Source organism: Muntiacus reevesi, chromosome 9 (assembly GCF_963930625.1).
Source record: "Muntiacus reevesi chromosome 9, mMunRee1.1, whole genome shotgun sequence".
Classification (NCBI taxonomy): Eukaryota; Metazoa; Chordata; class Mammalia; order Artiodactyla; family Cervidae; genus Muntiacus; species Muntiacus reevesi.
In genome coordinates this window covers 29,338,213-29,362,732 of record NC_089257.1, presented here as the reverse complement: position 1 = coordinate 29,362,732, position 24,520 = coordinate 29,338,213, and the positions used below count along the sequence as shown (strand labels likewise).

Sequence of the window (24,520 nt, the reverse complement as noted above, 5' to 3'; positions counted from 1 at the left end):
AGTGAGACAGCTACAGAAAATTTCATTGGGGTGGAGGGGTGGACTTTAGTAGTATCTTTTAAGCATTGACTTCTAGAAGAACAGTACAAGCATACAGGAAGTATAACATGCTTTTAAAAACAAAGACAAGTTCTTCTCATCTGTAGTTGTTTTCTTTGTCCTCAAGTACGCTTGTTTTAAGCAAGAGTGCATGCTTATACTACCTAGACCATTCCTACTAAATTCCTACTTAGGTGGAACCCCAGGTTTCTTTGGACTTTCCATCTGCAGGGAAAACTTTGGCCCAGAAAACAGCAGTGGAACATCAACACAGAAAGGTTGTGTTGCATGGTTATTGACATATTTTAAAATAATTTTACTTGTAAGTTACCCGTCACTGTCTTGTGAGCAAATAAAAATCAGATGACCAATAGCCACTTACATTTGATTAGAACCTTATTCTTTAAAACACTTTTAGCCTGATCTCAGTTGATTGAAAGGCATAATAAAAATATGTCTGACGTAACAAAATTCCATAGACCACGTGGCTTAAACAACAGAAATTTGTTTCTCACAGTTCTGGAGGCAGAACAGTCCAAGATTGAGGTTCCAGTTGATAAGGATCTTTGTCAGGTCTCTTTCTGGCTGGCAGAGGATCAGTCTTGCTGTGTCTTCATACTTTCCTTTGTGCATGTGAGTGGAGAGAGACCTCTCACTTCCTCCTCTTGTAAGGCCATCAGTTCTACCTTATTAGGACCTCAATCTTCTGACCTCGTTTCACCTTAATTATCTCCTAAAGGCCTTATTTCCAAATATGGTAATGTTGGAAATTAGGGCTTCAACATAAGAATTTGGGAGATGGGACATAATTCAATCCAGAGTGACCCTTATAAAGATGAGAGATAATCTGAAATACTTAAGGTCTGACAACTAGTAAAATATAATTCAGGTTCAAATAATTTTTACCTGGCTCCACATTGTCCTCCCTGGTCACACAGATAGTCTATCTGAAAATTTTCCCCTACAAAATGCAGTTCATTAGTTGATTGCAGAGTCATCAAAACCAACTTCATGGTTTTACTTATTGCATACTTGTGAAAAATGGCATTTATAAGATGTTCTGGATTTTTTTTTTTTTTTGTCAGCTGAAGTCAGGTAGCTTTAAAATTGGTATCAAAAGTAGTAAGCTAAGTTTTAAAATTAGAATTGTAGTGACCAGGCTGGAGTTGCCTTCTTAGCATTCTTCATGGTTATAACTTAAATATCAAAAGAAAGTATCTCATTCTATATTTTACAGAAGATGATCTAAGAAATATGGGACCAGTAGATGCTCGAATATATCTTGAAGAAATGTCTTGGAATGAAGGTTGGAATTATTTTTTTCTCTTGATTACAGTCAGGAATAATATTAGGGACTTTGTATGAAACAACTTCATAGGATGTTTAGAAATCTTAAAAAGAAATAACAGCTTGGCTTTTTACATATAGGTGGGTGTTTTTGTTTGGAATATTTTTGTTTCATTCTAAACTTCAGTTATTGGTGTCCCCCTCTGTGACTCATTCCCAGTTATTTTTCTGTCCTAATTAGATGTTAGGTACTTAAGGTTTCATATGGATTTCTTTTTTAAACTACTTTGATTTTTGGTTTACTCTCCATCTGTGTAAGAGGGAAAATAAAGTCAAAGAGGTAATTTCTTCCATCCTATGTTGACACTTGAGATGAATTTCTATCAGAATATATGCAGAAGGGGCAAAAGTGGTAGCATTGACAGATTTTATTTTATTGGGCTCCAAAATCACTGCAGATGGTGACTGCAACCATGAAATTAAAAGACACTCGCTCCTTAGAAGGAAAGCTATGACAAACCTAGACAGTGTACTAAAAGTAAAGACTTCACTTTGCCGACAAAGGTCTGTATAGTCAAAGTTATGGTTTTCCCTGTAGACATGTAGAGTCAGAGTTGAACCATTAAGAAGGCTCAGTGCCGAAAAATTGGTGCTTTTGTATTAGAAGACTCTTGAGAGTCCTGTGGATGGCAAGGAGATCAAACCAGTCAATTCTATAGGAAATCAACCCTTAATATTCATTGGAAGGACTGATATTGAAGCTCTAATACAGTGACCACCTGATGTGAAGAGCCAGCTCATTGGAAAAGACCCTGATGCTGGGAAAGATTAAAGGCAAAGTAGAAGGGAGTGGCAGAGGAGGAGATGGTTAGAGAGCATCACCGACTCAGTGGACATGTATTTGAGCAAACTCCAAGAGATAGTAGAGGACAGAAGAATCTGGCATGCTGCAGTCTGTGAGCTTGTGCAGTCAGACACAACTTAGTGAATGAACAACACAAATGTTTACTTTTGTTTCTTTATATGAAATCATAAACTGTCAGAGCAGGAATTTTGGAGCTTTATGTTTATCCTTCCTTTTTGATTGTGTCTTAGGTGGAAAAGAAAAATCTGTCACTCCTTTTTACCAACCACGAGGCATGTCTTTTTCTCCTTCCCCATTAATAGTTTAAAAACTTAAACTTAATTTTTCATTCTTTGATTAGTTCTGTGAATTGCTCTGGTGAAATTTTATCCGGTTCCCGTTTTTAAAAGTGGAAGCCATGAATACCACACTTCCACGTTTCTCTGGACAAATGAAGAAATCTTACTGTTTTCTAGAATTTTCGTGCATTTGTGTGTGCTCACTCACTCAGTCATGTCTAGCTCTTTGCAGCCCCATCGACTGTAGCACACCAGGCTCTTCTGTCCATGCAATTTTCCAGGCAAGAAAACTGGAGTGGGTTGCGATTTCCTCCTAGAAGGGATATTCCTGACCCAGGGATCAAACCTGCATCTCCTGCATTGGCAGGTGGCTTCTTTACCATTGAGCCACCTGGGAAGCCCCCCTAAAATATTTATATACTCTTAATCCTATAACTTTACTATTCACCCTGGAGTACAAATTCCTAGGAATCTATAAAAACTTATTAGTAAGTGTGGATAAGTAGAAGATAAACAGCCTGTCCTTTCCAAAACCAGGTTTACTGGAATATTTTTTAATGGCCAATTCTCAACTTAGTGCTCTTAGGAAGTTGAGTCTCAAGCTGTATTGACTTACAAGGGGAATCATGTTTTTGTTTATGAGCCACTCTGTGCCTCAGCTGCCAAATGTAAATCCTGAGTAGACATTCTTACTTGCAGTGAATATTGGAAGACTTGAGGTTTTCCGTAACAGGGCTCCCAGGGTTTATGATAGTTTCATCAGAGTAAACAAGAAGAGCTGCTGGGCTGTGAAAATAAAATACACCAGTGATACTGGTTTCACTGCTGGTTTGTAAAAGGGATAGATTAGAAAATGTTATTTATCAGGGAGATCTACCCAGCTAAATAGTATTTTTTGAAGATACCGTATTACCAGTTTATCAATCTGTATATGTGTTTAATCTCTTATTGAACAAATTAGTTCTTATTGTATTTAATGTGACTAGTATGTTTTATTTACTAATAATTCCTGATACTGTGAAAATAGGGAAAACTGTTTTTTTTAAATTTTTACTTCAGTAAAATTTTAAAATATAATTTAAAATTTTATTTTAAATTAAGACTATGGATTAGTGTTGTTCAAGCATCTGTTCAGTCAGCAAATATATGGGATTTTTAATAACAAGTGAAAATACCAAGATATTGAAGGACATGTACAACATTAAATCATCAAGAATTACCATAAATGTTGCTGTCTTTGGGATATCCTAAAGTATAGTAAGACTTTCCTGGTGGCTCAGATGGTAAAGCGTCTGCCTACAATGCGGGAGACTCGGGTTCAATCCCTGGGTCGGGAAGATCTCCTGGAGAAGGAAATAGTAACCCACTCCAGTATTCTTGCCTGGAAAATCCCAGGGACGGAGAAGCCTGGTAGGCTACAGGCCTGGGGTCGCAAAGACTCACGACTGAGCGACTTCACTTTCACTGCACTTTCAAAGTATAGTACATTCCCTGGCAGTGAAGAACATAGAAGCATCCCAGCTACAGCCAGTGGAGTCAGTTAGAAGCAGCTACAGTTAATCTTAAAAGCATAGACTGTTCTTAGATACTTATTTACATTAAGGTTTTTTTAAATCATTGTAAAGATAGAAATAATCCTTATCCTTATGAGAGAAAATCCTAAGCAAGAGCTGCATGAAGCCATTATTTTTGCAGGAATATTTAAAAACTGGTCATGTGAGTTTTGCAATTGGATTTGTGATTTTGAATTGTTATTTGCAATTACAAAGAGCAGTCTCAGCAGATGAAATTAAATAAAAAGTGTGATCAACTGAAGTAGTAAAAAATCAGTTGATGATGTGTCTTCATGGTTGTTTTCAGAATAACCTTGGAAGGTAAAGATCCAGAACAGGAGAAAAGTGGATGAAATCCTACATGATAAACATAGCCAAACTATTAACTTCTTGATCCAAGAACAGTAGAAATGATGCATTTTATGATGCTTAAAATTGAGGCATACCTGAAGAACTTGAGAGAATGAAGTTAGCCATTGCCTTTACAGTAAGTGTGTTATATACAACTTGTATGTTTTGTCTTCATTCAGTATATTTAAAATTATGATTTCTGTGAAGATAACACTTTGTTAAGTGATAGTAGAATAATTTAAGAAGAAAGTTAACAAGATGTAAGTTGACATTTGGAATCCTCTATGACAAAACTCCACAGTCGCCCTTGGTGGCCTCTGCATCTTTTACTAAGCACAAGTCACCTCACGGTGTTTCTCAGTGTTCACTGAGGTGGTGAAAAAACAAGAGGGAGATTTAAGAAAACCACTGATTAGAATATGCACATTTTTAGACAATTTAATAAAAAAAAAAACAATTCACTTTGGAATCATGTTCTGTTACACAATATGTTAGCTCAGATAGGGAGAGATGTTAGCATTTTAAAATTCAAGATTAAATTATTTTTCTTTATAGATAAAAAAAAAAAAAAAAACATTGTGGTAAAAAATGAAAAGCAGCATTGTGAATTAATGTTTCCTTCCTTTCCTTCCCTAGTAGTTCAGCTGGTAAAGAATCCGCCTGTAATGAGATCCCAGTTCAATTCCTGGGTTGAGAAGATCCCCTAGAGAAGGGATAGGCTGTCCATACCAGTATTCTTGGGCTTCCCTGGTGGCTCAGATGGTAAAGAGTCATCCTGCAATGCTAGAGACGTGGGTTCAATCCCTCGGTTGGGAAGATCCCCTGAGGAGGGCATCGCAACCCACTCCAGTATTCCTGCCTAGAGAATCTCCATGCACAGAGGAACCTGGCGGGCTGCAGTCCAGGGGTTGCAGAGTTGGACGTGACTGAGCGATTGAGCACAGCACAGCATAGAAAAGTCTTGGAAAAGTATCAGCTTCTCTGCTCTTTACTGGGCTTCCCTGGTGGCTCAGGAGACCCGGGTTCGAGCCATGGGTCAGGATCTTGCCTGAAGAATCCCATGGACAGAGAAGCCTGGCGGGCTATAGTCCGTGGGGTCGCAGAGTCAGACCATGACTGAGTGACTAACATTTACTGATAAAAGAAACATATAAAGTTGGCTTATTTAGTTGATTGTTTTCCCAAGACCAAACTTGGTTAGAGAATAAATACAAAGTAGCTGAATTTTTTTTCTTTTTCTTTTCATGGCATATGATGAGATCTAGATGTTAAAAAATGAAGTTATGGGACTGAATGAAGATATTTGGTTCCAAATAGGAAGGCTGTATATTGTCACCCTGCTTACTTAATTACTTATATGCAAAGTACATCATGAGAAATGCTGGGCTGGAGGAAGCACAAACTGGAATCAAGATTTCCAGGAGAAATATCAATAACGTCAGATATGCAGATGACATCACCCTTATGGCAGAAAGTGAAGAACTAAAGAGCCTCTTGATGAAAGTGAAAGAGGAGAGTGAAAAAGTTGGCTTAAAACTCAACATTCAGAAAACTAAGATCATGGCATCCAATCCCATCACATCATGGCAAATAAATGGGAAAACAGTGGAAACAGTGGCTGACTTTATTTTTCTGGGCTCCAAAATCACTGCACATGGTGATTGCAGCCATGAAATTAAAAGACGCTTACTCCTTGGAAGGAAAGTTATGACCAACCTAGACAGCATATTAAAAAGCAGAGACATTACTTTGCCAACAAAGGTCCTTCTGGTCAAGGCTATGGTTTTTCCAGTGGTCATGTATGGATGTGAGAGTTGGACTATAAAGAAAGCTGAGCACCAAAGAATTGATGCTTCTGAACTGTGGTGTTGGAGAAGACTCTTGAGAGTCCCTTGGACTGCAAGGAGATCCAACCAGTCCATCCTAAAGGAGATCAGTCCTGGGTGTTCATTGAAAGGACTGATGTTGTAGCTGAAACTCCAATACTTTGGCCACCTGATGCAAAGAGCTGACTCATTTGAAAAGACCCTGATGCTGGGAAAGATTGAGGGTGGGAGGAGAAGGGGACAACAGAGGATGAGATGGCTGGATGGTATCACTGACTCAATGGACATGGTTTTGGGTAGACTCCAGGAGTTGGTGATGGACAGGGAGGCCTGGCGTGCTGTAGTTCATGGGGGTCGCAAAGAGTCAGGCATGACTGAGCTGACTGAACTGAACTGAAGATATTTGATTATAAGAAGTATCTTTAGAGATTTAGTTCATTTATCCCTAATTTTTTTCATGATGCTAGTTAAATAATATGATCAGTAATTATTTTTCAGTGACAGTAAAATGAAATAACCAGTGGATCAGAGATTCTTTCTGGTAAAAGAAACAAGTATTTCAACTTACCAGGAAGATGACAGACTTATAAAATTATCACCATTAGTAGGCAAAATGTTGCCTCCTTTGGGCATCTCACTTCAGTGATTGTCCTTTTGGTTCTTTCATCATTTGTAAACACCAAACAAACAGGCACACACACATAGCCCCCACAGAAAGAACACCATAGTGTATGTTTATATATTAGGTTGGTACAAATGTAATTATAGTTTCAGGTCATGGACTTAAAATCATTATAACCAGGCTAAAATACATCCTTATTAATCAAAACACAAACCATTACAGTCAACACATTATTTGCCAATGAGAAATGCTTGTTTATTCCCATAGCATAAAAATCTGTGCTTCAAAAAAAAATAAAAATAAAAATCCGTGCTTCAGGATTCAACGAACTCTTGGAAAGCATTTTCTGCATCCTGCTGGTCGTGGAAGCATTTTCCCTGCAGAAAGTCGAGATCCTTGAAGAAGTGGTAGTTGGTTGGCAAGAGGTCAGGTGAATATGGTGGATGAGGCATAACTTCATAGCCCAATTCATCCAACTTTTGAAAGGCTGGATGTGTGATGGTGCCGTCAGGTGGTGGTGTGGAGAAGAACTGGGCCCATTCTATTGACCAATGCTGGCTGCAAGTGCTGCAGTTTTCAGTGCATCTCGATTTGCTGAGCATACCTCTCAGATGTAATGGTTTTGCTGGGATTCAGAAAGCTGCACTCAGACTGGCAGCAGACCACCAAACAGTGACAAAGGACTTTTTTTTTTTTTTTGGTGCAAGTTTGGCTTTGGGAAGTGCTTTGGAGCTGCTTCTTGGTCCAGCCACTGAGCTGGTCATCACTGGTTGTTGTACAAAATCCACTGTTCATCTCACATCACAGTCCGATCAAGAAATGGTTCATTGTTGTGTAGAATAAAAGATGACACTTCAAAACGATTTTTTTATATACCATGAGGCATCCACTTTTCAAGCTTTTTCACCTTTCTAATTTGCTTCAAATGCTGAATGACTGTAGAATGGTCAACGTTGAGTTCTTCAGCAACTTCTCCTGTAGTTGTAAGAGGATCAACTTGGATGATGGCTCTCAATTGGTAATTGTCAGCTTCCGATGGCCAGTCACTACGCTCATCTTCAAGGCTCTCATCTCCTTTGCAAAATGTCTTGAACCACCACTGCACTGTACATTTGTTAGCACTTCCTGGGCCAAATGCGTTGTTGATGTTGTGAATTGTCTTCACTGCTTTACGACTCATTTTGAACTCAGATTTGCTTCTTGTCTAACATCATTTCCCTAGTCCAAAATAAATATAAAATAGCAAGTAATTATTCATTAGCAAAAAAACATAAAAGTGAGAAGTGTGCATTAAAATGATGACCACATTTAGAATGTATTCCAATATCAACCTTGCACCAACCTAACATTTTAATCAGAATTCTTGAAATAGTGTGATACCAGAAGAGACAGGAATCTGCTGAATTCAGCAGTTTTTTCTGAAATGATATACTGCAGGCAAAGGGATGCTCCTTGACAATAAGACAAGTAGTGCTATTTCTTTTTCCTTCACAGTAATATTTTAGACAAACACTGTTAAGAAGAATGTAAAATTTCTATGAATCTTAAACATAAGACTTCAAATAAATTTCATTGATCACTTCTGACATCTCCCTCTCCCCCATGAGATTTTTGGCCTAGCGTTTCATAGTTTCCATCCTTCTCCTCCACAGATAATGACCTTTTAGTAACTAATTTTTAGAAGCACTGCCCCTATACAAGATATTTTTTCAAGTTTTCATTTAAATATATTTTATATTGACAGATCTTTTATTTTGCATTTTTTATGGAATAGTTGCACTAATTTACATGTAAGTGTTTTTTATTTTCTTTGCAGATGATCATTCCTTTTCTCTGAGCTGTCGATGTGGTGGAAAATACAGTGTTTCGAAGGATGAAGCAGAAGAAGTTACGCTGATTTCTTGTGATACATGTTCACTAATTATCGAACTCCTTCATTATCGCTGAGATTGTTCACTAAGTGGAATTCTTTAGTGTATTCAGACACATGGAGGAGAGGCCACTCCACCCTTGTCCATTCAGGCAAATGTATAAAGCTGAATTTAAAAAAAAAGGATTTCTTTTTTTTGTCAGCTCTGTTTTTGCAGAGAAAAGATAAGACTGTCAAGCAGAGGCCACCTGGATTAAGAGAAAATTAATTTCATGATTCATATGTGTTTATAGATCGCAAGAAAGGGGTCTTGAATTTAAATTTATATTAAATAAATTCCCACCTGAAAACTTTATTATTGGTTCATTTTCCTATTGGTACAAAGTAAAAATTTTCCTTTCTTTGTGTATGTATGTCTCTTTTAATGGGTCATAGAATCATCATATTCTCTTGTAGTTGCTATGTTTTTGAAGTAACGTGATATATCTAGTGCTAAAATAATACGCCTTTTATACAGCTCTCTCAAATCTCAGGTCATTAGAATTAAGTTAGAATCCTTGTGAATAACATGTAAGCCTAGCTTCCCCATAATGAAAGCTGAATATGGATATTCATTAGGTTATTTCAAAGTTAATAAAGTGAAATGGCAACTGTAGAAAGAAGGATAGCCCTGGAGTCAGAAAACATGACTGTTATGTTGCTGGTGTGATGAAATGGACTTTTTATATGTGTTGATATTGATTACAGCTAACTATAAAGACTTTGATTTTCTGTATATTTACTATTCTATGTACAGAGTAAGTCAGAACTCATTTAAAAAAATTTTTAAGAAATCTTTTATGGGATCACTGAAACTTTGTTCCTTAATTTCAAATGACTGAGCCAAGCATGTGACTTAGCAGCTTTTTATTAGGTTAAACTCTTGGTATTTATTATTGGTTTGGACTTAATAAGACTAGTTACTACTCGACCTTGTAAATGTAGCTAAACTATGAGGCATACTCAAGAGGAGTAAATTACTTTCATTATACCTATACAACCAAAAATTTGAAAGTGAGGTTGTTCTAGGTTTTCCCTAAAAATACTTTTATATCTAAATTTAGATGACTTATTTTGGATTATATTTTTATCCATATATTTTGAACAATATAGCTTCCAGAGTGTGTGGTGCTTATTCTTTATTTTTAACAATTAAAAATAACAAATTGAATAACAAATAGTTTATTAGTAAGTACATGGTTTTAGTGACAGTAAACTCATTTGAACAGAAGACAATAATCAAATGAAAAGAATAAATGTTTGCTACTCATCAGAGAATCTGTGACCATTAGGGCTGTCACGTAGAAATCCAAAATCATTCAGAGGCCAAATCTGTAAAGTCAAATGTGATTGAAGACAATTAGTAAAGCGATGTTATAGCATCATCATATTTCCCTTGTCATCCCTTTCTCCTTATTCTACAATCAAGAACAAATTTTCCACATCAAAATAACACTGTAGAAAGTAAACCTGTATTTGTGTACATATTTAAAATCTAAAATGTGGAACATTCAAACATTATATAAGAAATAATATGTTTGTGTGTATTTTCTTTCACTACTGTCAAAATTAACTGTAAGCCTAAGTACTTGAGTATAACATCTGCTTAAGTGTAAAAAATCCTGTAAATTATCCAACAGCACCAAGTACTCATATCTGTTTTTCTCCTTACTGCCTGTGACAAAATGGAAAGGCCAACAATAACAATAATCTCTACTCTGACTCAGTGATTTACTACAGCGAGGCACATGACTCTTACTAACTTACTAACAACTGGGACTTCCCTGCATTCCAGCTAGCCGACTCTAGACTGCTCTTCTGCAAATGCATATTAACACGTGCCCTGGGTATGAATATGGTTGGAAAAGTTGTATGAGAGAAAATTAAATTTTGGAAAGTTAAAAGCTTCTTATGCTACCATTAAAGTAATTTGAACTTTGTTATTCAAACAAAAATATCCTCAGTTACCTGTCATAATGGGGGGGTGGTAATGTTTATTATAGCTATGAAGGTTAACATGTTCCTAAGGTGTAGTCACTGTAACAGCCTAAAGATTTCAAAGATCATTTGAAAGAAATTGGGTTTTTTTGTTTGTTTTTTTCCCAGCTCAGAAAAGCAAGCCTGCATTTTAAGCAGAAAACAGCAGTACCTTAAGGAAGATTCGTCCTCTTATTAGTCCATATGGAACAGGTCCATAGTACCTGGAATCTGTAGAATTCTGTAGATTATCACCTTCTAACCAAACATGACCCTTTGGCACCTAGAATTAGAGAAGAAAGCACCCCCTTTCAAAACAAATATGGATGCTATGAATTAAAAAATTATATCTTTTGGAGGTAGCAAGGAACAAAGTTCTTTTGTAAAATATAGTCAGACCCTATGGTTTGCATTTTTGCTATTATCTCTGGCAAAATAAATTTTACTAAATATTACTAAGTAGTATTTATTAATATTTCAACTTTTAAAAAGACCTATCTCTTTTGCCACATGGTTCCCAAACATTAATTTGTTATACAAACCCCAAACTGAGGTTATGAGAGATCAAAACAGTGTGACAGGGTCATTAATTTAATAGACTTCAAAAGAGGTCATTAGGATGCTGGCTGAAAATGTGCCCCCCTGTCTCAATAACAGCATAAGCAGGGCAGCCACTCACTCAGCAACATCCTGGGGCCAAGACCAAGGCCAGACCTATTAGAATGTTCATGATGAACTAAGTGGTAATTGATTGTGACATCAATTACAAATAATCTCATCATTTTATTGGAGTGGTCTTGTCAGAATTCTAATTAAGATCCTTGTTCTGCCTTTGTACAGGCCATATCTTCAATGTCTTATATACTTCAATAATGACCATCAAGAACTAGAAAGACCTATTATAAAATCATCAGTTGTGAAATTAATGATGGTGACCCTCTACTAAATGAAAAGATCTTATATATGTCCTGTGTATTAACTGGTAAATAATATAAATTTAAATTTTTACTCAATGACAATCATAAGCATATTTAGAACATGTTACTGTAAAAAAATGTGCTCTGTGATATGAGACAAATGCCTACTAATGTCTGCTCCATATAAACTAAAAATTACTCTCCAGCAATTCTGTTTTTAAAATTGTATTTTAAAGTTTCTTTTTTTACAGTTGTTGTTACCCAAGAAAGTTGAATTACTGACTAGCCAAAACAATCTATTGGGAAGGAATTAATTTTCGCTATTTTTTTGACTGATTATTACTTGGGAAACTTATGTGAAGAAAAATAGTCCTATTAGGTTTAGTAAGAAATGACCTATCTTTTAAATGTCACAATTTTTTTTCAAAGACCATCTTTTAGAGAAGTTTTAGGTTTGCCACATGAAAGAAAGGTACGATTTCCCATATGCCTCCCACCCTCACACATGCATGGCCTTCTATTACTGACATCCCCCACTAGAGTGGCATATTTGTTACACCTGGCAAACTCACACTACCATCATAATCACCCAGAGTCCCATAGTTTACTTAGGGTTCACTCTTGGTGTTGTACATTCTGTGAATTTGGACAAGTGTACAACATGGATCCCCTACTACAGTATTACACAGAATATTTTCACTGCCGTCCAAATCTTCTGTGATCTGCCCATTTCATTTCTGCCCCCACCTCCCCTGTCATCACCTCTGAATTTTAACTTTTGGAAAAATTAATTTGTACCAGCATGTAAAATAAGAAGTACATTTTACATCAGATATAATTTTGTAATGTCTTATGTGGAAATATTAGCCCAAAATGAGTCAAGCTAAATATTTTCATTTAGATACACTTAAATGTCAAATCTATTTGAAGAGAAAGAATAAAAGTGTTTTGAAAGAGTATCAGATATTGTAAGATCATTAACTCCTACTGGGGGAACTACCATAGGTTCTAGGGCCAATAGCAAAGTTAGATCCTACCTATATAAAGTTGATTTATGTGCAGTGAAGCGTAAGGCTGCTCAAATAGAAAAATGAGTACATCTCAGGTCACAGATGAAAATAGAAAAGTAGTGTATCTGGAAATAGTATATGTGGGCTTCCCAGGTAGCTCAAATGGTAAAGAGTCTGCCTGCAATTCGGGAGACCTGAGTTCAGTCCCTGGGTTGGGAAGATCCCTTTGGAGAAGGGCATGGCAACGCACTCCAGTACTCTTGCCTGGAGAATCCCATGGACAGAAGAGCCTGGCGGGCTGTAGTCCATGGGGTCTCACAGAGTCAGACATGACTGAAGTGACTAAGTAGCTGCAGCATAAAGTGCACAAATCAAGGGAGCAACCTCATCACTGATGGTACCTTTAATAAAGAGCTTCTCTATAAACAGGAAAACCTTCAAGTTTGAGTCTTAAAATCAGTCACCTTTGCTGACCTACCCCTCTATCAACTACTCACTATCAATTCATTATGTTTGAAATTACTTTTGGAACACACAATTATTTTTGATATGGAGTAAGTGGAAGCAGTGTCAGACTTTATTTTTTTGAGCTCCAGTCATGAAATTAAAAGATGCTTACTCCTTGGAAGGAAAGTTATGACCAGCCTAGAGAGCATATTAAAAAGCAGAGACATTACTTTGCCAACAAAGGTCTGTCTAGTCAAGGCTATAGTTTTTCCAGTGGTCATGTATGGATGTGAGAGTTGGACTGTGAAGAAAGCTGATCGCCAAAAAATTGATGCTTTTGAACTGTGGTGTTGGAGAAGACTCTTGAGAGTCCCTTGGACAGCAAGGAGATCCAACCAGTCCATCCTAAAGGAGATCAGTCCTGGGTGTTCATTGAAAGGTCTGATGCTGAAGCTGAAACTCCAATACTTTGGCCACCTCATGGGAAGAGTTGACTCATTGGAAAAGACCCTGATGCTGGGAAAGATTGAGGGTGGGAGGAGAAGGGGACAACAGAGGATGAGATGGCTGGATGGCATCACCGACTCGCTGGACATGAGTTTGAGTAAACTCCGGGAGTTGGTGATGGACAGAGAGGCCTGGCGTGCTGCAATTCATGGGGTCGCAAAGAGTCAGACACGACTGAGCGACTGAACTGAAGGGTGTACACTTTAAAATCAATTTTATAGACATACTTTACAGTAAAATGGACTCATTTTATAAGTTTTGACAAATGTGCACTTGTGTAAGCACTTACCACGATCAAGATGTAGAACATTACTCTCACGCCAAGTTCCCTCCTTTTCAGGTCAACCTCCCACCCCTGTACTTCATACTAGGCAACCAGTGATGTGTCTCCTGTTACTAGAGACTAGTTTTACTTGTTCCTAAATCTCATACAAAGAAGACTGCACAGTACATACTTTCATGTCTGGCTGTTGTTGAGCAGTTTTAAAATGATTAATACATGTTACATGTATCAGTCTTTCTTTTTACTGCTGAGTATTGTTGTCGTTCAGTCACTAAGTTGTGTCCAACTCTGTGACCCGATGTACTATAGCTTGCGAGGCTTCCCTGTCCAGGCAAGAATACTGTAGTGGGTTGCCATTTCCTTCGCCAGGGGATCTTCCTGACCCCAGGGGTCAAACCCGTGTCTCCTGCACAGGCAGGTGAACCACTAAGCCACCGGGGAGCCCTTCTGAGAATATCCTATTGTAAATCACAGTATTTTTTCCCATGAACCTGTTGATGGATATTTGAGTAACCTGTAATTTTTGGCTATTACAAGTAAAGCACTATGAACACTGATGTATACACATCTATTTTTTTCCAGTAAAATATGTAAGGGTGGAATTTCTGGGTCATAAGTTTATGTTTAACCTTAAATTTTTTCCAAAGTAATACCATTTTACATTCCCAACACCAATGTATGTGTGTTTCTGTTGCTTTATAACCTTGGTATTTTCAGTTTTTAAAAGTTTTGCCTGTCTAGTAAGCTATTGTGTCATCACACTGTGGTTTTCACTTGCATTTCTCTTAAGTACTTTTTCTTGTACCTATTAGTGTATCTTTTGTGAAATATCTACTGAAAATATTTTGCTCACTTTAAAAATATATTCTTCATTTTAAGAGCTCTTTATATACCTTGAGTACAAGTCTTTTGACAGATATTGCAAATATTTCTTCACAATCTAGGATCTTTATCTTTTCTTTTGCATTTTTCAACCTGCTGTAAACCATATAAATTACACTCTTTAAAATTTCACTTGGTTCTTTCTTTTATTTAGCACTTCTTGTGTTTATCCTCTAGCTCCTTGAAAGTATTTATAATTAGCGTTTTAGAGCAGGTGTCCCCAAGTTTCTAGGATATAATGCCTAATGGTCTGAGGTGGAGCTGATATAATAATAATAGAAATAAAGTGCACAATAAATGTGTTTGATCATCCTGAAACCATCTGTGATCAGTGAAAAAACTGTCTTCCAGGAAACTGATCCCTGGTGCTAAAGAAACTGGGGGTCACTGTTTAAGAGCACATACATGACTATTAATTTCATTATCTCTGTCATTTCTAGATCTGTTTTTCTTCTGTCATGGGTTTCATTTTCCCACTTCTTTACATATCTAACTTGTGACTGAGCTGAACATTAATTTGTTGAGTGGATTTTGTTTTCTTTTAAGACAGCGTTGAATGTTGAGGAGGTCTGTTTGGTTTTTAGAAGGCAGTTAAGTTAGCTGTGAATCAGCTTATTCCTTTCAAGCCTTGTTTTTAAGTTTGTTAAGTTGGGTCTCTCATACTGAGTATTCCAAGGGCTAGTCTAGCCCACTCCTAAGGCATCATATTCCACAGTCTCTTCTGAATACTCTGGATATTCAGTGATTTCCTTCCCGGGTGGCTGGTAAAACTCCAATGGCTCTCAGCCCTGTGTGACCTCTGAATTGCTAGGCTGATCCCCACTAGTTGTTCTTCGCTCAGTCTCTAAATTTCACCATGGCTGCTAAGTTGCTTCAGTCGTATCTGACTCTGCGACCCCATGGACTGTAGCCTGCCAGGCTCCTCTGTCCATGGGATTCCCCAGGCAAGAATACTGGAGTGGGTTGCCATTTCCTCCTCCAGGAGATCTTGCCGACCCAGGGATTGAATCTGGGTCTTCTACATTGCAGGTGGATTCTTTACTGTCTGAGCTACCAGGGAAGCCCAAATTTCACCATATTCAGGCACAATTCAGTGTTCAGCCCCAAATCCAAGAGAACACTGGTGCATATTTCTCAAGATCATTCTGTGGCTCTTTTCTCCCTAGTGGTTTGATGCATAAATTCCAACCACTTAAATGTCCTTCTACCCTAGTCTGTTTCCTCAACTCAGCAACACCACTGTCCTTTAATTGAATTTTCCTTCCTTGGAACCTCTGAAAACTGCCTTAAAGGCAGAAGTAGGGGAAAATATAAGGTTTGTTCGTTTGCCTTCTCCCAGGAATCTGTCTTGTTCTCCCTGCTGTACACTGTCTGAAAACACTTGTTTTACATAGTTTGTCCAATTTTCCAGTTCTTTATGGAAGGAGAGCAAGTTTAGCACCGGTTACTCCATAGTTGTCAGATGTTCAAATTATCCAATTTTTAAAGTTTTATTATTACTTTTTTTTTTTTTAGCATACCTCATAACAATATGAAGAGAATTCTTCTGGTTGAGAACTAAAAATTTAATGTAAGTAAGGTGTGATTGGCATCTCTACCTTGAATCCCCTTCAGTGGTATCCCCTGTATGTTTTCCTTCTATCCTTTGCCTATCAAAATCTCAAAAAGATTGCCAAACTCAGCATGCCATTATGTATAAGCAAGGAAGCTGAGTATGGTATTGCTTGCATCTCAAAATTGACAATAGAATAAATATTCCTCAGTAGGCAGAAGTTAAGTAGAGTTTATTTATAGAATAGTCACACACAGCAGACAGCTAATAGAAGGACTTGGGGCTTCCCTGGAGGCTCAGTAGTAAAGAATCTGCCTGCCAATGCAAGAGATGTGGATTTGATCCCTGGGTTGGGCAGATTCCCTTAAGGAAATTGGGTCTCTCCCACTCCAGTATTCTTGCCTGGAAAATCCCATAGACAGGGGAGCCTGGTGGGCTACAGTCCACGTGGTCACAAGAGAGTTGCATGACTAAACAACAACAATAGGACTTACATGGATACAGTGAAAAAAATTTACAGGGTGTACTTAGGTATAATTACTTAAAAAAAAAAAACACCACAAAATTTTATGTACTTCAAAATTTACATTTTTGGGACCAGTTTGTATTACTTAAATAGTTCAATTACATATATATGTACATACACATGTATGTGTCTTAATATGCCTAGTTATTTTAGTAATATTTGTACTTTTTTAAAAAAGGAACATTGTCCATCACAGTGCAGTTCAGGAAGAGCTTTACTGAAGTAAAAACAATTTTTTTTCTTTGCTCGTGTGGAAATAGAGAGACCCAACTTCCATTCCATACAGCAGGCTCTGCTTCTTTGCACAGTATAAGTAAATGACTGCAATTATAGTATTGTCACTAGACCTCTGGGTAACTGAAATATTAGTCTAGCTATGAACTCATTTATTTAAATAAATATAAAGTACAACACATTTTTGGTATGGGTCCAAAATTTAAAGCCTGACCTTTCTGCTCAGGTGAGTAGAGTGGAATGAAGCAATGAACCGAACAAAAATTTCCTTTCTAACTCAAAATACAGTTATTGTCTGTTGGATTAATCTGTTGGTTATCACTAAGTTCAAATTTAAACCAGGTAAGAAAAAAATTCTATAACAATATTATTATAATAAAATATTAACAGATAAAAAGGATTAAAATATAGTTTAATTTATTTTTAAAAAGCCATTATAACTTTCCAGCTAAAGTAGAACTCATAATAAATGTTTTACAAATGGCCAAAAGTAGAAATCCTAATTCCATGTCTTTGTTCATCATTTTTCATAACCAAAACTTTTAAAAATAGCTAATTACTTTTTCTGTTTGTACTTTTGGAAATATGCCACGACAACATGAATGAATGCACAAGACTAAGAATATATGAATACAAGTCTACAATGCCACTTAGAAATTTTTGCTCAACTTTGAATTTTCCCAGTGTCTCAGATATAACTAGCTTTAGGGCTAACTTTTAAAGCATTAAAAGAGCCCTTAAATCATCCTTGGTTTTTTCTTTCTACGTCAGAGGTTTACCTCCTGAGCTATGATAAAACCTAATCTCAGGGCAGGACAAAAGAATCAAGCCTCTGGTTCTCAGCTATACTTACTGAGGTCTAGTTAAGTGCCTCCTTTATAGAACAAGCAACAAATGTAATTGCCTCATGGCCTGCGGGTGTCCATTGAACAAAAGCAGCTTTTGTGAACCAATCCACAGGTGTTACCTTTCTTGATTCAAGTGAAATCTGATGAAAGAGTCCACAATATCAAATAACACATTTACTAAACTGTAATCAAACTTATTATTTGATTAAGGAAAGACTAATTAAGAAAAAGTTCTGACTAAAGAGTAAGATATTTGTATGCTCAATCTTTCAAAAGTTTCAAAAAACAGGAAATCCTAGTAACAGACTGATTTTTAATTAACTCTCTGTTTGCCAGATATTTAAAAATTTACAATCAGCAAAGGCAGGGTATGCAATGGCCTTATTATTGTTCATGACTCTTTAATGGTTCTTCTAAAATGACTGTGAAGGTAAAGAAAACAATAATTATTGAAGAAACAAAAATAAAGGTAATGCGGGGGGGTTAAGCTTCTGAAATCCTTTTTTGACATGATTTTTTTCCCTGAAATACATAGGAAAAGGAGAGGCATACAAAATATCGTCACAGTAAGATGCGATGCACACAAATTTGTGGAGAGAACACTTGTGAAATGAGATAATTTGTTAAAATTATATAGTTTTAAAGAACTTCACACACAGTATTTGTATGACTCATACAAGGGCAAAACTGGGAACACAATCATTAAATAACTGTTGGAATTGACTTTCCTATATAAACCACCAAAATGATAAAGACATATATGTCAAAAAGTGAAGCATTAAATCCCCTGAGAGGCGATCATGTATGTAGAAGGACTTTTAAGAACACAAAACTGAGAAAACATTATTAATCTTTAATTTTATAAAATGGGGCTAATCCCAAGTGTCAGTTATGAATGGGTAACTTTGAAAGCAAAACTCAAGGAACAGTTTCACGCAAATTCTATTTTTAATGACATTCTCCTTGCCACAACTGTTTGCCCATACTTGTCTCCCTGAGTAGACTATCTAGGGAGGGAGGTGCTCCCAAATGCATGACCACTGGATTAACACTTATAAGGCCCAGGCATGACACGTTAACACACTATTTCAATGGATACTATTTCTATGCATTCCTGCTTCTTTTTCTCCCCATTTAAATTCTGACTTATTACTATCCTATCCCACATCATTCCCAGGAGCTGTTATTGTCTTTCCCTACTTAAAAATGGTGCCACTTTAGGTTCATAGCCAGTTATCACTAAAGAGGAATTTACACAAAAGTTCTAGTAGGCTACACCTAGAGCACTGGGGTGAGGGTAATGATGAGGGATGCTTTCAACAACAGGTTCTCTTTCATTATTGAGCATCTCCCTGCTGAGCAGGTTTAGAGCTTAGTTTAAGACTTGACTTGCTCATTCTCATAGCTATTGCAAGCTAAGCTCCTTCATCTTCTTCAGTACTCAATACCTCCCTCCAGCCTGAATAGGAATCTCTGGGCCTGAGTTCAGATTGTAGCTCTGCCACTTACTAGTTAAACACCTTGGACAGGTTATTTAAACCTCATCTATAAAACTGGAACTAGTAAATGCCTTAGAGAAATATTCTAAAAAACAAATAATATGTAAGGTTCCTGGCACCCAGTAAGCACTCACTAAATATTAGCTATTGTTGTTAACAGTTGCTCCAGCTGCTGGATGAATGATGCCTGCCGGGCTTTCTTTGTTCCTGATTTTTTATGCAGTCTATCCAGTTCTCTGCAAAGTGAACTGTGCTTTGCAATTTCACTTTCGTTATGCTTTTGGCCTTTTTCTTTTACACTGTATTCAATTATATAGTTCTGGTACTAGCCAAGACTTTGAATTGAATTCATTATAATTAAAAATGTACATTAATTTTGAACAGATGCCGTATTAATTATGCCAACTGACTTAATGGAATTTAATGAAATTCAACTTTTAAGACCAAATCATCCAAATGTAGCAAAGAACAACATTTTTAATATTTTAACAGGGATCTTTTCCAAGCAATGTTTATTGACTATCAAATACCTAAGCTCTTCTTTATGAAGCATTTACTTCTTCAGAACCATCTACCAACTTGTCAGAAGGCAGAGGAATAGGGAAACGGTTGGGGTTGAAGACAGTAAATAGGTCCTTCCATCCAATACTAACATCCCAATCCTATAGATTTTTCTTCCCCTAGGACAATGGATTATTTCACTCTGACTTCTTTTTTGTTTTACATGTAACAAGGTTACCTGCTGTGTATTTGGATTAGTATTTAAGAGAAGTGCCTTATATTCTCATTTCAAAACTATGTCAGTACTCTCATTTTAATATAGCCTAATGTCCACTCTGGTTCTCATGGTCCAAAAGATGAGCCTAATTTAATGAAATAGGATATCTGAAAGAGTAGGAGAACATAGTGGTATGTAAATAATGAGTTTTCTCATGTTCACAGAAAAAGTCTAAATAATCAGTAAATCAGATGCTTACTATAAAGAATATGTGCTAATAGGTTTCCACCAAATATTCCCACTGAACTATTCCTGGGACTTCAAATAATTCTTCCCAGTCAAAACTCATCCCTACATGGATTTATTCCTGTAGATGAATCTCTGTATCTCTTTTCAATTTCTTATGGCCCCAGTGCATAACTGCTTCATACAGAGATTGACTAGAAAACTGATTTATACCTGAAATGCAATTAGAAAGAAAAGATTCAAAGTATTCTTGTACTTGGTATTACTGATGCCTTAAAAAAAGCATTGTGCTGCACGATTTCCTTTGATAGATGCTTCTCCTTTTTATATTTATTAAAAACAGAATTTTAATGTTATTCTAATTCTAAATAACTTCCATACCCTGGAAGTTATTTAGAGTAATATGGAGTTTTGCGAATACAAAGTTGCAAAATAGGCAGATGGACGACAGATGATTTTTTTTTTCTGCAATAATGTTAAGATATGAAGAGAATAGCTAAAGATCTTTAAAAAGATTGATCTCTGGGGGCTGAGAGCATCAAAACATTGTTTTGACTAATAAGACATCATGAAAATATACTGTGGACATCAAGGAGGGAATCGTATAACACACAGACATCATTCTGGGAAAGCAATTGTTTTCTTCTCACTTCAATTCCATTGCCACTGTACTCATTTTAGGTACAATCAATCATAGGCTTATTATATAGGCTTCCAGAGTACTCCAAAACTGACCCAAGTTTTTGGCTCTAGCAACAGAGATAGATGATGCATTTCTTCCAACATCCAGTCCTAGTTAGACATTCTCTTCATCTTTCTCCGAACTTTTACTGCTTTCCATTCTTAATGTTATTTTCTCAATTATATCTTACAGCCTATTTATTAACTGGGCTTCCTGCCTCTGGCCTCTCCTATTCCAATCATCCTTTATTAAACTATCCTCAATTAGTCTATATTAGTATCAGGGTGATCTCTTAAAAACTAAGTCTGATGATGTTACTCCCAGGACTTCCCAGGTGGTCCAGTGGTTAGAACTCTGTGCTTCCACTGCAGGGGCATGGGTTCAATCCCTGGTTGGGGAAATTAAGATTCTGCAAGCCATGTAGTGTGACCAAAATAAAGTTACTCCCCTGCTTGAGACATACAAGGAATTCAACCCTGATTACCTTTTCACTTTTATCTCTTTTTGCTAGTCAACCCTCCCCATTGTATGTCCCAGATGTAGGAACTTATTTTTCACAGCTGCCCAAAGCACAGGGCTGCACTCTCCCTTCTAGAACCTAAATATGCTGCTTGCTTGGATAAGGGTCTTATCCAAGCTCCCACTTATCCTTTAGAACTTCAACTTTTACCTCCCAAGTCTGGAGTAATCCTATCCACCCCAGTGTAGACAAATACCCTGTTACACCATTTTGTAATTCCTTGTCTGCTCCTCCAACTTGACTACAAATTCTTAAAGCTGTATTGTTCAACATGGTAGCCACTAGTAACATATGTGACCATTTAATCTTACAAATTATATAAAACTAAAAATTCATTTCCTCAGACACACTAACCACATTTCCTATACTCAACAGCCACATGAACCCAGAGGCTACCACACTGGACAGTGTAGATACAGACTATTCCATTTTTGCAGGAAGTTCTATTGGAGAGCCAGCAAGCAGGGACCTATCTACTCTAACATGGTGGAGACCCTCAAGTAAATGTTCAGTAATGTCTGGAATTAATAGAATTAATGAATTCATGAATAAATAATAGGAAAATTGTGAAGTTATTGTCTGGCAAATGTGTCCACCCCTGTAGCCTCCTAAAGGCCTTTTGCTGAAGTCTTCTCTCCATCCTCCCAAGTCCAGTGGTTTCCCCTGCTCCCGAGGCACTGTCTCATTAGAGAAGACGCCTGGTGTTGGGACTGGTTTGGGGTTAGGTATATTTGCAGTTAGGGTCAGAAGTCCATATCAGTCTATGTCCCCAGACCTACTCTGACTTTCTTTACATAACGGAAGTCAGGTCAAATTTCAAGTCTCTTCTGATGATAGGAGGTTTCTCTAATCCTTCCTGATTTAGAGATTTAAACACACAATGTACAAGAAGTAGATCAGAATCTTGAGTTACATCTTAGAATTTTAAATTACTCACCCTATAGTTTTAAGTACTTTGTTTCCCTTCCCTGTTGGCTCTGTATGTGTATTAATAGTAGGGATGTAAGCCAGCTATGCCAAATGAAACAATACTGAAATTTTCTTAAAATAGTTATGAAAATTCCAATCCGGGAGCAAAGTACATTCAGATATCTAGGTGAGCAGAACCATGGCTTGTAATGTCAGTATTTTCCGGCTAATCTACCATTTTCAACTGTTTTATAACATATATACTTGCTTTTAAATGTGTAACTCCTCTTTTCCATTCTCATTTTAGGTAAAGACTGGTTAAGTGAGAATGTTTTTATAGATTAAGTGGGTCACAGAAACCTGTAGGATTTTAATTACGCAAAGTGGTGAGAGAAGAATTTCATTCAGTTGTTTATTTCAGAAGACATTTGAATATATTCCACCTGGTCAACGACAGCTTTCTAGAAGACCACTGCATCAGATCAGGAAGCCACTCAGAACACATTCTCTTTACTACTATCAGAGTGCAAGTCTGTCTAGATTCTTACGTTGAACAGTAGCATTACAATGTCATTATCAGTAATTTTTCCCAATTACTTTTAAGCAGCCTAAGTGTATACAGGTCTCATATAACATGTAGATAAAACTACATGTAATATAGCATTTTACTGAATTGCATAAATGCCTCCCCTAGAATCTCACCAATAGCACTGACTTTCCAACTCTGAGTGGTTACAATATTTTTAGGTAAGCAAAACATGCTAGTTTCAGGAAGAGTTGCTACTGTTTCAACAGAAGTGTTGATTTTCACAAATACATATACATACATATTCAAACACATATTAAGATAAAATACATTTCTATAAAATAATATTTTATAAACTACATATTATTGTTAAGCTAAGATCAAAATATTCTGAAAATGTTCAGGGAACACATCAGAAAATGCTTAAGTACTGAGGGCCTCAAAGATGATTCTTTAGTGTTAACATCAGAAGAAAAACACCTCAGAATTGTAAACACTAAGTCAAATTTATCTTCAGAGTTGTGTTAGCTATAGGATGAAAAAGTCACGTCATCTCCGCAGTGAACTTCACTTAGCAAAAAAGTAAACAAATTTCCTCCGCATCAGCTGTAATCAAGGCATTAGCAGTATGCCATGATTGATTACCCTGGGAGCGGTTGCTGAGAAATGGATGTGAAGCACAGGTTTTTATCACTATAGTCTGCAAAAAGCAAGTCCCTTGTTTAGATATCCTAGTTGTAATAAGTGACATTATTAGGTAGTTCTTCTATTTAAATGACATAAGGATTCAGTGTATCAGCAGCTTATAATAAACAAGCCCTTTCAATCTGATGAGTCCTCTCCCTACAAAGAAGTACTTTTGCTATTTATAATACAAGTAGCAATAGAAGACCATATGGTTGTGACTTTTAGCTAAAGTAAATGACATTTAAACAAACAGAAAAACAGCATTAGGATATTCAAAGATTTGGACTATAACCTAAATACACAGGACACATTGGGAGTTATCAGTGTTTATAAAAGTGCCCATTTTCTAATGTTGTCCAATTAGATTATTTTTCAGCTTGCAATTTTATATAAATACTTCTCAGTATACAGTAAAACAGCTTTTTACCAACATCTTATCCCATTTCAAAGTTTTCTTTTTAAGAACACTATAGACCAGAGCATCCTTAGAACATTTAATCCGTTCTTTTTGAAATGTAAAACTCTATTTCTTACATTTCTGCCAATAACAAGGTTATAAAGGTATAAAATGTTACAAATTGTTATAAAATGTTATAAATAAATTACAATAAAGCATATTGTTACTAACATACTCTATAATACAAAAAGAAAAATGTAAGAAATATGTAGGGCATGAGCAAAGCAGCCAAGATGGCATGGTCAGGCGCTCTGGCCCCAAGTTTTGTAACAGCTGAGATCACTGATAGCATTGTGCATGCTCCTCAGGAGGCACTCGCGGGTCCATAGGCTACTGTTGGTGTGGAAGCATATATAAGCTTCA

General features: G+C 36.7%; 2 protein-coding genes across 8 annotated transcripts in view; one reads left to right on the top strand and one right to left on the bottom strand.

The window, feature by feature from the left end:
• The window catches only part of DNAJC24 (DnaJ heat shock protein family (Hsp40) member C24), a 71,230-nt gene extending 61,827 nt beyond the window's left edge, over window positions 1-9,403 (top strand). For 3 of the 5 annotated variants that reach the window (XM_065943916.1, XM_065943912.1, XM_065943914.1), the window contains 2 exons: window positions 1,277-1,345; window positions 8,638-9,403. In XM_065943916.1, the coding sequence (XP_065799988.1) occupies window positions 1,277-1,345; window positions 8,638-8,768 (200 nt within the window). In that variant the 3' untranslated portion in view covers window positions 8,769-9,403. Of the gene's footprint in view, window positions 1-1,276; window positions 1,346-4,329; window positions 4,510-8,637 lie in introns of all 5 variants that reach the window. The other 2 variants (XR_010664378.1, XM_065943913.1) reach the window with 2 other exon arrangements.
• Window positions 9,404-9,896: 493 nt separating this feature from the next.
• Window positions 9,897-24,520, bottom strand: part of IMMP1L (inner mitochondrial membrane peptidase subunit 1) — a 71,388-nt gene continuing 56,764 nt past the window's right edge. For all 3 annotated transcript variants that reach the window (XM_065943917.1, XM_065943918.1, XM_065943919.1), the window contains 2 exons: window positions 10,880-10,990; window positions 9,897-10,062 (listed from right to left, as the gene is read on the bottom strand). In XM_065943917.1, coding sequence (XP_065799989.1) covers window positions 9,994-10,062; window positions 10,880-10,990 — 180 coding nt within the window. In that variant the 3' untranslated portion in view covers window positions 9,897-9,993. The remainder of the gene's footprint in view (window positions 10,063-10,879; window positions 10,991-24,520) is intronic.